Raw genomic sequence first — 11,208 nt, 5'->3', positions numbered from 1 at the left:
TTTGTCTCGAACGTAACATACTCTTCCTCTACCCTTCTTTAGCACTAATACTCATCACTCTGGTTGATATAATCATCATAAACCCCAACATCTGCTAAACCAACCGTCAGCCACGTAAGCCATCATCCGAACGCCACCAACAGCGGGAGAAACCCTACATCCTCCATCATGCAGTACAAATCCATGACTTTGATATCCTGTATTATATCGCTGCCGTGGCTGTTCGTCAAACTCCCAGATCCCCGACGTATAGCTCCAAAAAGCAGCGTCTTTCTCGCGTTGGCGATCATCTTTCCATCCCCGATGGTGGGACATCCACATGGACATAGGGCTATTCGATCTGTAGAAGTATTCTTCTAATTGAGGCATTTCCCTTGCTTTCTCGGTGAAGAAGATCGACCAGTATCTCCTGCTTTGTGGAAAGGTGTTGGATATGAACAGGTCCCGGGCTAATATATCTCTTTCGTACTTACACAACAGATAATCAAGGATCTCCCAAACCTTAACAATCGCGTTATTCAAGCTATTGATGACTGTTACAAGATACTTTGATCATCGGCAAAGCATGTCAACCAGTTATCCTTCCATGGAAAGTGTAAACTACATTCATCTAGCCATCACCTACTACCCAATACAGCAACACTTAGCTAACCAATACTTACATACCATTTCGTGTTTTAATTCACAACTACAACATAGTCATTAAAAACGCCAAGATGCCTAATACCCCGACACCGCATGTCAGCACATCATTTTAGATACACGACTTAAACTATAACAATCAGCCCAAGCTTAGCACATCACTAACCGTCGTCCAAATTCCCAAGATAATCGAGCTTCTCGTCGTTGATGTCGTCTAAGATGTCCCGTTAGATATTGTATGGATATAGTAGTCTGTAGAGATCGATGCAGGAATCTTACCTCTGTCTTCCATATCTTGTTCCGGGGTGAGGTAGATGTTAGGGTCATTACCTAGGTGCAATGATGCGGGCACATGTTCGAATGTTTTGTCTTCGATGTACTCTTCGGTTTCGTTGGTTGGGGCTTTGGGCCATAGACATTGCGAGTTAATTCTAGGGTATGAGGCTCAGGCGACAGAAAGGCGAGAATCATATTGAGGAATTCGGTGTTAAATCTGTGATCTCAGCATTATCTTATATAGAATCCTAGTCTTACTATGAACAAGGACGAATTAAGTATCCCAATTAGGAAATACCCAAACTATCCAACGTTAGTGGTAGCTTATGATTTGTTGAATAATACTCAACATCGATATAAAAGTGGCTTAGTCCCAGGGTAGCATTGACCTTAAAAGCAAGGTCGGGTATGGTTTCGGAATACTACTCATATAACCTTACCATGGGAGAGACACACACTTACGGAAGTTCTAGCAATATCTACCTCATCCCTCAGGACTGCATAAGGAACACTAGTACCCCCAAAGCCAAAGCCTTGCATGTATGAAGCGGCCTTGTTCAATGTGTTTCTGGTGAAGCCTGCCGTTAACGAAGCCGATAAAAGAAAATGCATTCAGGCCAACCTACCCATAATAAGCTGTACAATATGCGCCTGAGCTCCTACCGACTATCTTTCCTAGACACGAATACCACTTGTACAGTAGAAAGGGGTCAGATGCAGATTTTTGTCCGGTTTTCTTCATGTAATTGTCATGCCATGGCTTGCTCTTACGATATGATAGTCTGACCCAGCCTGATTTCGATAACATTGTTACCACCAATCTGATTCGTAGTATGTACTTCGCTAGACGCTGTGTCTACAATTTCTATGATTATGGATTGCCACCACGATCAAGACCAATGCACAGCAATGATGGAACGAGATGCACCAGTGAATGTGTGCTTGCTTATTGTAGAAGTCGAACATATTTGAACCGTTGATCCTTAAACCCCTAGCTAGCTCCCATATCAAGTATATTTCTTCTTATTGGCGAGCAAAGCTAGGTTTTGAGTTAATCAGCGGTCATTATGTTGTTTGCCAGATGACTACTAGTACACTTGCAGTTGTATCTGGAGTAGGCAAGTCATCCGGTCTTGTTGTACCGAAGATATGGTTGGTATTGATGGCATATGCCATTTATTAACTATTAGAAATAATAGCAATGAACTTTGTAATATCTACTATCTTAATTTTTTAAGAACTGCTATGGACAATGTCTTAGATAGGACTTATTATATAGGTCATGTACACTGATAGTTTCCCCTCAATGTAGCGTAGGAATAAACATCTTCATATAATAACATAACAGCATCGAAACTTATAATAATGAATATTAAGGCGAGTGCAGTTGGCTTTGAATCCTTTGGTTAGGTATCTCCGTTGTGAAATTGCCCCTCCCCACCAAAAAAAAAAAAAGAAAAGAAAAGAAGAGAAAAGAAAACGGAATGGTCATTGTTTAAATGGATATAATTATTGATGGGCTTCCCAAGTGTTTTGTAGGAAGTCTTTGAGCTTAGTTGATTCGATATCTGGAAACCTCGCGTTCAACCGATTCTCGCGGGGCAGATCAAATACCCCGGCAATAGTCAACCGACTCACGAGTGCCGTAGTCTCTTTGAGCTCTTCAGCAGAATACCCAGTGTTGGCAGGCATTGGAGGAATAGTGACATTTCCTTCCTTAATTTTATCTGCGCTGTCGTAGACAACCTGGAACTTCTTGCCTAAATGAAGTTAGTCTAATGGACTGTCAGTGACATCTACTGGATATACCTCGTATTTCTTCAGCTAGCTGGAGGAGCTGGTTATATGTGGTTTCAGAGCCAACAATCACACTAAACTCGGGCCAATCCTCCTCATCCAGCAATCGTACAATATACACAGCCATGTCGTACGTATATGTCATGCATATAACATCGTTGCCATCGCCCGGAATGGCGGCCTGGCAGCTGGCGATGTCTATGCCAAATGTGAAGGGTTGGAGATTAGTACGAACAACGGGCATTCCCCAGTAATCCATGAAGAATCCGGGGATAACTCTAGTAAACTGTAGAGTGGTTTTTTTAAGCAATTCAGCGGCAGCCAACCAGTACTTGATACTTGGGTCGATCGAAAGGAGGCTGTAGTTGTTAGCTAGACGCCCAAAGAGCAAGGACTTTGAGGCAGTATACTCTTCAGTTTGGATAAATGAATATTCGCTAGGCATAAACCTCTTGGTGGCTGAGGATTGAGCCGCAGCGTTAATCAACGTGAGCTGGGATTGAGATGTTTCATCGGAGATAATCCCGATTGCAGAAATTATGGTGTGCACTTCATGCTGGTCCAAGATGCGTGCCAACGCCGTAGTGTCATTGTAATCTACTTGCACCTGTTGGGTCTTGTCAAGCAAAGGGTCTGATTTGGGTACCTGGCAGATTGGTCAGCTCGTGAATATAATTCCGGAGCTACTGTAGGCGTTCATACCCCACGAGTCAGCAAGATGACTTGATGTTTTGCTTGCTGGACTAGTGCCTCGACAATGGTCCGACCGACACCACCGGTACCACCCGCTACTGCGACAATAGCCATGTTTATATTATGTTTTTTTAAGCTACACTTGGAGATGTGTGTCTGCAGGGAGCTACTATAGCTAGAATGGATTGGGGGGGGGGGGGGGGGGGGGGGGGGGAACCTTTTGCCGGTTGATAAAAGCGCTGATTAGATCAAACCGCGGGGCAGTCACCTGACTGATAAGATGACTCACCCGCCGATTTTCCTCCGAACGATTGGAGGGGGTCCTTTAAATCCGTTGTTGAGAAAAAGTCCCAGATCTCGTCCAGCCAAACGCCAATTGCAATATGAAGAGAGAGGATATTACCTACATGGGTGCCGGCCCTGCCGCCCTGCCCACCGACGTCTTAGCCGAAGCTGCCGAAGCTCTGCAGAACTATGAGCAGACCGGCCTGTAAGCTCCGGACCGGCATCGCTGCAATTGAAGCTATAGAGGGTATTCTGACTTTCCTAGGGGTGTCGCCGAACACAGCCACCGCAGCGAGATTGCGGCCAACATCTTGAACACTATGAAGGCCAACCTTACGAGCTTCCTCGATGTCCCCTCGAACTATGAGATCTTGATGATGCAGGGTGGAGGATCGGGCCAATTCGATGCGACGGTGTACAACATCGTTTCTGCTTGGGTTGAAAAACAGCGCCAGAAGATTGTGAAGGAGCTTGGCGAAGCCAGCGAGGATGATGTGGTTCAGCAGCTCCGCAAGAAGGTTGAGGCGGAGCTGCGATTGGACTACTTGGTTACGGGATCGTCAGTCTCCGGTCGCATCCATTGAACCAGTTCTGTGATACTAACAGAAGGCGCAGATGGTCGTCCAAGGCTAGCCAGGAGGCGATCCGCCTGCTTGGACCCGAATACGTCAACATTGCTAGTGACGCCCGGAAGGTCAACGATGGAAAGTTCGGCAAGATTGCCGATGAATCGACATGGAACCTGAGCCCTAAGCCTACCATGGTCTACATGTGCGACAACGAAACAGTGGACGGTGTCGAATACCCCAACTTCCCCAAGATTCTTGAGCCAACCGGTTCGGAGGAGGATCCATTCGTGGTGGGAGATTTCTCTTCAAACATCCTCTCTAGGCGTATCCCAATTAAGGTATAGAACCCCAGTTATTGTGCTGGCCAGTGATTAATTGCTAACCTTGATTTAGAATTATTCCATTGTGTTCTTCGGAGCGTAAGATTTACCTTATTACCTGAACAGTGAACACAAGCTGACTGGACCAGTCAAAAAAACCTGGGCTGTGCCGGAGTTACTGGCGTCATCATCCGCAAGGATCTGCTCGTCTCGTGCCCCCCAACGATCCTTCGCAAGCTTGGACTGCCAATTGCCCCCACGGTCCTTGACTACTGCGTAACCGCAAAGAACAACAGTCTCTACAACACTCTTCCGATCTTCGAGTAGGTTGCGCCTCCGTCAGCTCTGGACACGTCTAACGCTGTGTAGTGTTTACTTGGCAGGCCAAGTTCTCAAGAAGCTGCTGACTACCTTCCCCGATAAGGTGGACGGACAGCAGGCCGAGGCCCAGAAGAAGGCTGATATGATTTATCAAGCGGCGGACGCATATCCGGAAGTCTACAAGGTTGTGCCGGACAAGAGTGTGCGCTCCCGAATGAACGTTTGCTTCCGTGTAATCAAGGTAGGTTTTCCATGCAATCATTGTCGGTTGAGATGGTCACTGACATCGAGTCTAGGGAGGCAATGTCGACGAGGCCGAGAAGGCCTTTTTGAAGGGAGCCGTTGAGCGCGGCATCACTGGGCTCAAGGGCCACCGCAGTGTCGGAGGTAAGCATGCAATGACGCTCTATACCATTGCGACATGGTACTGATGTGGACAGGTATCCGGGCGTCCAACTACAACGCCATTCCCGTTTCGGGAGCCGAGAAGCTTGTTGCGTATCTGAAGGAATATGCACAGGCGTAGCTTCTCCGATCCGCCCCATATTTGACGTAATGTAATAGTCTTTTGGAGTAGGGTCTGTTTTATATCAAAAAAGGTTTTCAACGCCATAGCATTTGATTTTGGGACTAGAGGGGGAATTGCCAAACATGGCTCAACGTGCATGTCCATGAATTATGTATGTATAATTGAGCGCGATAAAAAAAATGTTGAAACGATCTACATAGTCTAGCTATTACTGGACTAATGACCTGTTTATATTTTTTTTATTCTAAATTTGAATCGTGTTATGGAATAGCAAAGGAGATCTTCTAGAAGGGGGAAAGAAGGTTCTTGGCAGTCGGCGTGGTGGAATAATTGAAAAGGAGAGATTTAGTTGATTAGTGAACACTCCGAGCCGAACGTCCCGCTCGCGAATCAGGTTCGGGAAGCCAGGGTTTAATGAACGTTATGAATCGTCGTGAATGTTTAAAGTTGAGGGATTTCGCAACCTAAAATCGCACCAGGATTGGCTCTATTTGCCCATCACCCAATCACTGCAGCGTGGCAATGGCGCCCGACACGCCGGACGCTCACGCTAACGGCCATTCTAAAAGTAGTTCCTCCGACTGGCCTGATGATTAAATCTCTCCTCCGATCATATCGATCGTACCGTTTCCTGCTTCTCGAACTGATCTGAATCGATCTTCATATTTCATCTTCCGTCACAGCATCATGGATGGAGGAATGCAGCTCCAGACGTACGACAGTTTTGGTGACCCCGACGCTCCTCTCCTGCCGTGGGATGAGATTTACCAGAAAGTTTTGTTATCTCCACGCTTCCGACCGTCGCTGCTGGAGAGCTCTCTCGCAACCTCACAGCTCACCTCCCTCCTGTCCGCTTCCTCATATCCCATTCCCGAGCCATTTTATCCGCACGCACAGTTCCCACCGGAGGGTTACAATGCTCCATTGCCCGTACCAAATGACTTTCTATTTCCAGGGTCCTCCGCGGACGGAGAGCGCACTATGAATTTGGACCGACGGACTCCACCTAATGACATGCAACGATCGACTCAGACCCCACAGAAGACAACGAAACGTCAATTGAACGAGTCAACTGGTGCACCGGCTTCTAAGAAGCGTGGTCGCCCGCGTAAAACGATGGATACTCGAATGGGCGAGGACCCAGAAGAAGTGCGTCGACGATGGTGATGTCACCTCTTTGTGAAAGGTTGGCTGACGAAAAGAGTCAAATAGCGACGTCGAATGCAGATCCGCCTGGCACAACGTGCTTACCGTTCTCGCAAGGAAGCCAACATTACCTCCCTCAAGGGCCGTATTTCGCAATTGGAAGCGACATTGGAGAAAATGAGCTCGGCAGTCGTCTCCTTCAGCGATAATCTGGTGCAGTCGGGGGCTCTCTCCTCGCATCCCGATATCGCGAGTCATTTACGCGATACAGTGCAAACATGTTTGGCTTTGGCAAAGGAGGCCAGTAAGGATGGCGAACCCGAGAGTCCGGACACCTCGTCGCACGGCGAGGACACCACCTCGTCGACTTCAGCGGGACCAGACGGCACGCCCATAGATCAAAATACGAGCCCGAGTACTCACACCGAACAGACTACTCCTCCCGAGAGTGGACCACCAAAGCCTATTTCACCTCCCCTGTCCGAGCCCTTAGAGCCTTCTGCTATGGATATTCCTCTTTTCATCGAACAATTACATCTGGCATGTGTATATCAAGGGTACTTGGTGCTCTCGAATCCGTCTGTTCCGATGTCTCGCATAGAACGACCGTTTCGGTTTCTTTTTACCCTCATGGACCGTCCTCATCTGACTGCAGCCTTCGAAGCACTGTTGCACGCTAAATTGAGTCAGAAACGGTTGGAGGAATGCTATGCGGGGGTCCCGTTCTTCAAGCTTGGGGGTGCTGGCACCCACTATGCACGATCCACCGGCCAAGCTCAGGAAGGTGAAAAACCTTTATGCCGATATCAGCAATGGACTACGATCCACGATCCTCTCGCGCGATTTTCGCCCGACATCAGACAGGAAATGGAGGGAGACTGGTTTGACATGCAAGATCTGGCGGGTTATCTCCGCGAGAAAGGAGTACACCTGTTCTCCTCGGCCCCAGAAACGGACCGAAAGTCGTCACGGACGGCCATTAACGTCACCCGTTTCACACAAAGTAAGGTCCTTTGGTTTCTTTATTTATCGGGTTGAGTCTCTAACTTAGGTAACAGCTTTGATTAGTAGAGGCATATGTTTGGGGCGCACACCGGGCTTTCGTCGCTCCGATGTGGATAATGCTCTGCGTGCCTCGGTATGGACATGAAAGCTCAGAAGTAATTAGTATCAAACTCTCCCATCATCAGTTTTATGCTTTATGATTGTCGTTTTGATACCCGAGTTCTTAAGTGTGGTCCGCTATAAACATATCGTCCAACGCCTCCACATCTCTATGGTATCCATTGCTCCTGGAGAGCGGGTCAGCGTGTGGCATTGAGTGGACAGCACAGAGCCTTACCACACCAAGCCCTTCAGGTATTCATGTTGGGATCAGATACCCGTCTGGCTTTCTACACAGATATGTCGGGTGACCGATACATGTACGAGCACAGCCAGTCCTGGTTTGCTCAGGGCAGGGCTGTCGAAGCATAGGAGGCTTTGCTCGCTACTTGACCTCACACGCACCCTTGCCCTGCAGCTGGTGGACTGCCACTGAGCCTTTGTTAGAATACATTGTGGGCTATGTTGCATACTCCAGGGACAGTCCCGTAGAAGCCCGTCTTCAGTCTCCAGTGAGCAGCTACAGATTCGGCACAACTAGCTCCGATTGAGGTTACTTCAAATCCTTAACTCAATGTACATACATTAATCTCAAATTCGAGATTCCTTTAATGCTTGAAAATAGCCCATGGCACCCATTATAAGTGCACCGGTGTTGTATCGATCAGGATACAGCTTGGTCATCGCATCCACAATCTCTCTAGGAGACTTGGGCTTCTTCTCTAGCACATTCGCAAAATCTCTGATATACTGCTTTGTGTTGGCGAGGTGCCAGCGGCCCAAAACTTCCCCCTCCTGGCAATGGCCAGGTACTACATACAACGGATCTAGAGCCTCGATCTTCTCCACCGCTCTAATCCACTCCTCACGCTTGGCGGCGGTATTAGCCTCAAATAACATTTGGTGTACCTGACCATACACCACATCTCCACAAATGGCCAGTCGCAGGTCGGGGACCCACAACGCGGTGGAATCGTAAGTGTCCGAGTGTCCAACCTCGATAGCCTGGAACTGCCATCGGTCCTGAAGCTTAAACTCGTTGCTTCCCGGGAGCGGCTGCGCCAAGATGAACGGCCTCGCGATCTCTCCCGGGAATCGCGATTCCCATTGAGTTTGATAGTTCTTCTCTTCGACCTGCTGCTTCATATGCTGCACCGTGGCAGCCGTAGCCACAGGCTTAGCCTCTGGAAAGCGCTGAAGCAGCAATGGAAGTCCGAAGAAGTGATCGCCATGACCGTGCGTGATGTAAATATACGAGAGCTTCCGCTTCGGCGCGATGCGGTCGACCCAGGCGATCAGGTCCTGTGTCTGTTTGATGGTGATGGGTGTGTCCACCAGCACGGCCTCGGTGGCTGAGTAGACCAGGGTGCAGGAAATAGGGGACCAGAGACCACCGCCGCTTCCTTTTCCGGGCGTTTTGAAGGGAGTCGGTGGGGCGATGTATACTGCTGCGCGGAGAGAGGACATTTTGTTGATGGCTCTGCTTGTGGAGAGATGTGGATATTGTATGTATGTATGTATGTATGTATGTATGTATGTATGTAGTAGTGAAGTTTAGAAGATGATGACCTGGCTGTCAAGACATTTGTTGTCGTGGCCTTATTTATAAAAATCTTCAGCTGCAGTGAACTGCATTATTCTGTCTATAGTTCAGTGCCATACTGATGCCATCCTGAATGCGGAGACGATCCGAGGTTATGGTGGTTGAGTGATCACTAATCCTCATAAGTAGGTATGAGATATTCCCATCCCGATACAGTAGTTAGGGCTACGCATCGGACCAGTCCTGATCACTCTAGATTATTTTAGATGATTAAGCTTGTGTGGAGAATCAGATACCCCAGTTTCCATAGTTTTGGTTAGACAGCTACTTAGACTGGGCATAGCGTCATAGCTCTATATCACTAAAAAAAAAAAAAAAACATTTACCGATCAAAATTCGGCTGTTGACTGATTAATGATCATAGAAGATCTCACAGTTTGTCAGCGCAAACATCACCTAGAGCTATATACCAGTATTTAATATGATACCATCAATTGATTATATTTAGTAAATCTTAATTTAGGGTGTTCAACCAGAAAACCCAACTATTTTTCGGCCGACCCGATTTATGGTTGTGTTGAACCTCTGGCTGGGGTGCCCTGAAGAGGCAAAGCCGATAACCACTGTATTGATTAATGATCATACAAGAAGCACCGTTTGTCAGCGTAAAGAACAGCATAGAAATAACGAATAGAATAATAAATAGCCCAAAAGCAATCCATATTTTCTGACAAGTAACATCTAATTCTGTTAGACAGATTTTCAAAAATAACCAACCACCATGTCCCTAACACTCATCACCGGCGCGACAGGCTTCATCGGCTCGCAGGTTGCCTTGCATGTTTTGCAAGCGGGCTACCGCGCTCGTCTCGCCATCCGTCGTGAGGAACAAGCTGATAAGCTTCGTCGGATCTTTGCCAACTATGAGAAGCAATTGGAGTTTGTGATTGTACCGGATATCACCGTTCCTGGATGCTTTGACGAGGCATTACAAGGTGTGGAGTGTGTTCTGCATCTGGCCTCTCCATTGCCCAAGCCGGGGAGTGATGATCTGGTTACTCCCGCCAAGCAAGGAACAGTCGCTATCTTAGAGTCTGCGGCAAAAGTACCGAGTATCAAGAAGGTGGTAGTTACAGGATCTGTAATATCGCTAGTTTCATTGGGAGAGCTCAAGGACGGACTGGTCGTCAGAGGTAAGCTCATCCCCCCCTCTCCCTCTCCCTTCTCTCTCCCCAATATCACCTTCCTCTCCTCCAGCAACCCCTTACCATACCAAGTACAGCCCAAAAGATACTAATAAAATAAAACAGAGGACAACGAGATAAGCTACACCCTCCCTCCGGACAACATAATCCCAACCCTCCCTCCAATGGGCCAATACCACGCCAGCAAACTCGCCGCCCACAAAGCCACCCTCGACTTCTACTCGACCACCAACCCCGGGTTCGACATAATAACCCTCCACCCCGTCTTCGTCTACGGCCGCAGCCTCGTCCAAGAAACCGCCGACCAACTCGGCGGATCCTGCGGCTCGCTTTTCCAGTCTCTCTTCTCCGAGACGCCGAGCTCCCCGCAGTTCAATGGCGTGCATGTTGACGATGTTGCGGATGCGCATGTGCGGGTTCTGGATGACAGTGTGAAGGGATTTAGGTCGTACTTGTTGGCGGCGGAGACGAGCCCTTGGGGGGATGTTAAGCGTTTCTTGGAGGGGAGGTATCCTGGGGTTGGGTTTGGGTTGAAGAATGTTGATGGTGGTGATATTAGTTATAGGGTTGATGCGGGCAGGGCGGAGAGGGAGTTGGGGATTGGGTTTAAGGGGTTGGAAAGTATGGTTGGGGATGTTGTTGATCAGCAGTTTGAGTTGAGGGGGACGGTGTAAGGTTGAGGGTGGTTTGTTGGATTTTATACCTTTGAACTTTGTTTCTTGCGAAAGATGGTTTTTGAGGAGGGTTTGTGGGGGGTTTGTATGTAGACTTTATTGTA

The 11,208-nt window shown here is 48.0% G+C and overlaps 5 protein-coding genes across 5 annotated transcripts; 3 read left to right on the top strand and 2 right to left on the bottom strand.

Annotated features, from left to right (window-relative positions):
* Nucleotides 1-2,191: 2,191 nt before the first annotated feature.
* On the bottom strand, nt 2,192-3,594 carry BDV27DRAFT_104882 (uncharacterized protein). The gene is made up of 4 exons (XM_032064363.1): nt 3,418-3,594; nt 3,126-3,361; nt 2,728-3,074; nt 2,192-2,678 (listed from the first exon to the last, which is right to left on the bottom strand). The coding sequence occupies exons 1-4, from the start codon at nt 3,520-3,522 to the stop codon at nt 2,428-2,430; spliced, it is 939 nt and encodes a 312-aa protein (XP_031933089.1). The 5' UTR covers nt 3,523-3,594; the 3' UTR covers nt 2,192-2,427.
* Nucleotides 3,595-3,771: 177 nt separating this feature from the next.
* Nucleotides 3,772-5,634, top strand: BDV27DRAFT_120202 (O-phospho-L-serine:2-oxoglutarate transaminase). Its single transcript, XM_032065045.1, has 8 exons — nt 3,772-3,898; nt 3,959-4,252; nt 4,309-4,600; nt 4,656-4,681; nt 4,732-4,905; nt 4,952-5,144; nt 5,200-5,290; nt 5,344-5,634. The coding sequence occupies exons 1-8, from the start codon at nt 3,792-3,794 to the stop codon at nt 5,427-5,429; spliced, it is 1,263 nt and encodes a 420-aa protein (XP_031933088.1). The 5' UTR covers nt 3,772-3,791; the 3' UTR covers nt 5,430-5,634.
* A 311-nt stretch (nt 5,635-5,945) lies between these two features.
* On the top strand, nt 5,946-8,001 carry BDV27DRAFT_104865 (bZIP transcription factor). Its single transcript, XM_032064361.1, has 3 exons — nt 5,946-6,581; nt 6,645-7,581; nt 7,637-8,001. The coding sequence occupies exons 1-3, from the start codon at nt 6,120-6,122 to the stop codon at nt 7,726-7,728; spliced, it is 1,491 nt and encodes a 496-aa protein (XP_031933087.1). The 5' UTR covers nt 5,946-6,119; the 3' UTR covers nt 7,729-8,001.
* A 272-nt stretch (nt 8,002-8,273) lies between these two features.
* Nucleotides 8,274-9,566, bottom strand: BDV27DRAFT_140898 (MBL fold metallo-hydrolase; the record flags this gene model as incomplete). Its single annotated transcript, XM_032069745.1, has 2 exons — nt 8,274-9,130; nt 9,548-9,566. The coding sequence occupies 2 exons, from the start codon at nt 9,564-9,566 to the stop codon at nt 8,274-8,276; spliced, it is 876 nt and encodes a 291-aa protein (XP_031933086.1).
* A 424-nt stretch (nt 9,567-9,990) lies between these two features.
* BDV27DRAFT_171708 (uncharacterized protein) lies at nt 9,991-11,104 on the top strand (the record flags this gene model as incomplete). Its single annotated transcript, XM_032075669.1, has 2 exons — nt 9,991-10,418; nt 10,536-11,104. The coding sequence occupies exons 1-2, from the start codon at nt 10,007-10,009 to the stop codon at nt 11,102-11,104; spliced, it is 981 nt and encodes a 326-aa protein (XP_031933085.1). The 5' UTR covers nt 9,991-10,006.
* Nucleotides 11,105-11,208: the final 104 nt, after the last annotated feature.

The sequence above is a fragment of the Aspergillus caelatus genome (assembly GCF_009193585.1).
Source record: "Aspergillus caelatus strain CBS 763.97 unplaced genomic scaffold BDV27scaffold_7, whole genome shotgun sequence".
NCBI lineage: Eukaryota > Fungi > Ascomycota > Eurotiomycetes > Eurotiales > Aspergillaceae > Aspergillus > Aspergillus caelatus.
Note: the sequence above shows the minus strand (reverse complement) of the source record. Positions and strands in the feature narration are given on the sequence as shown.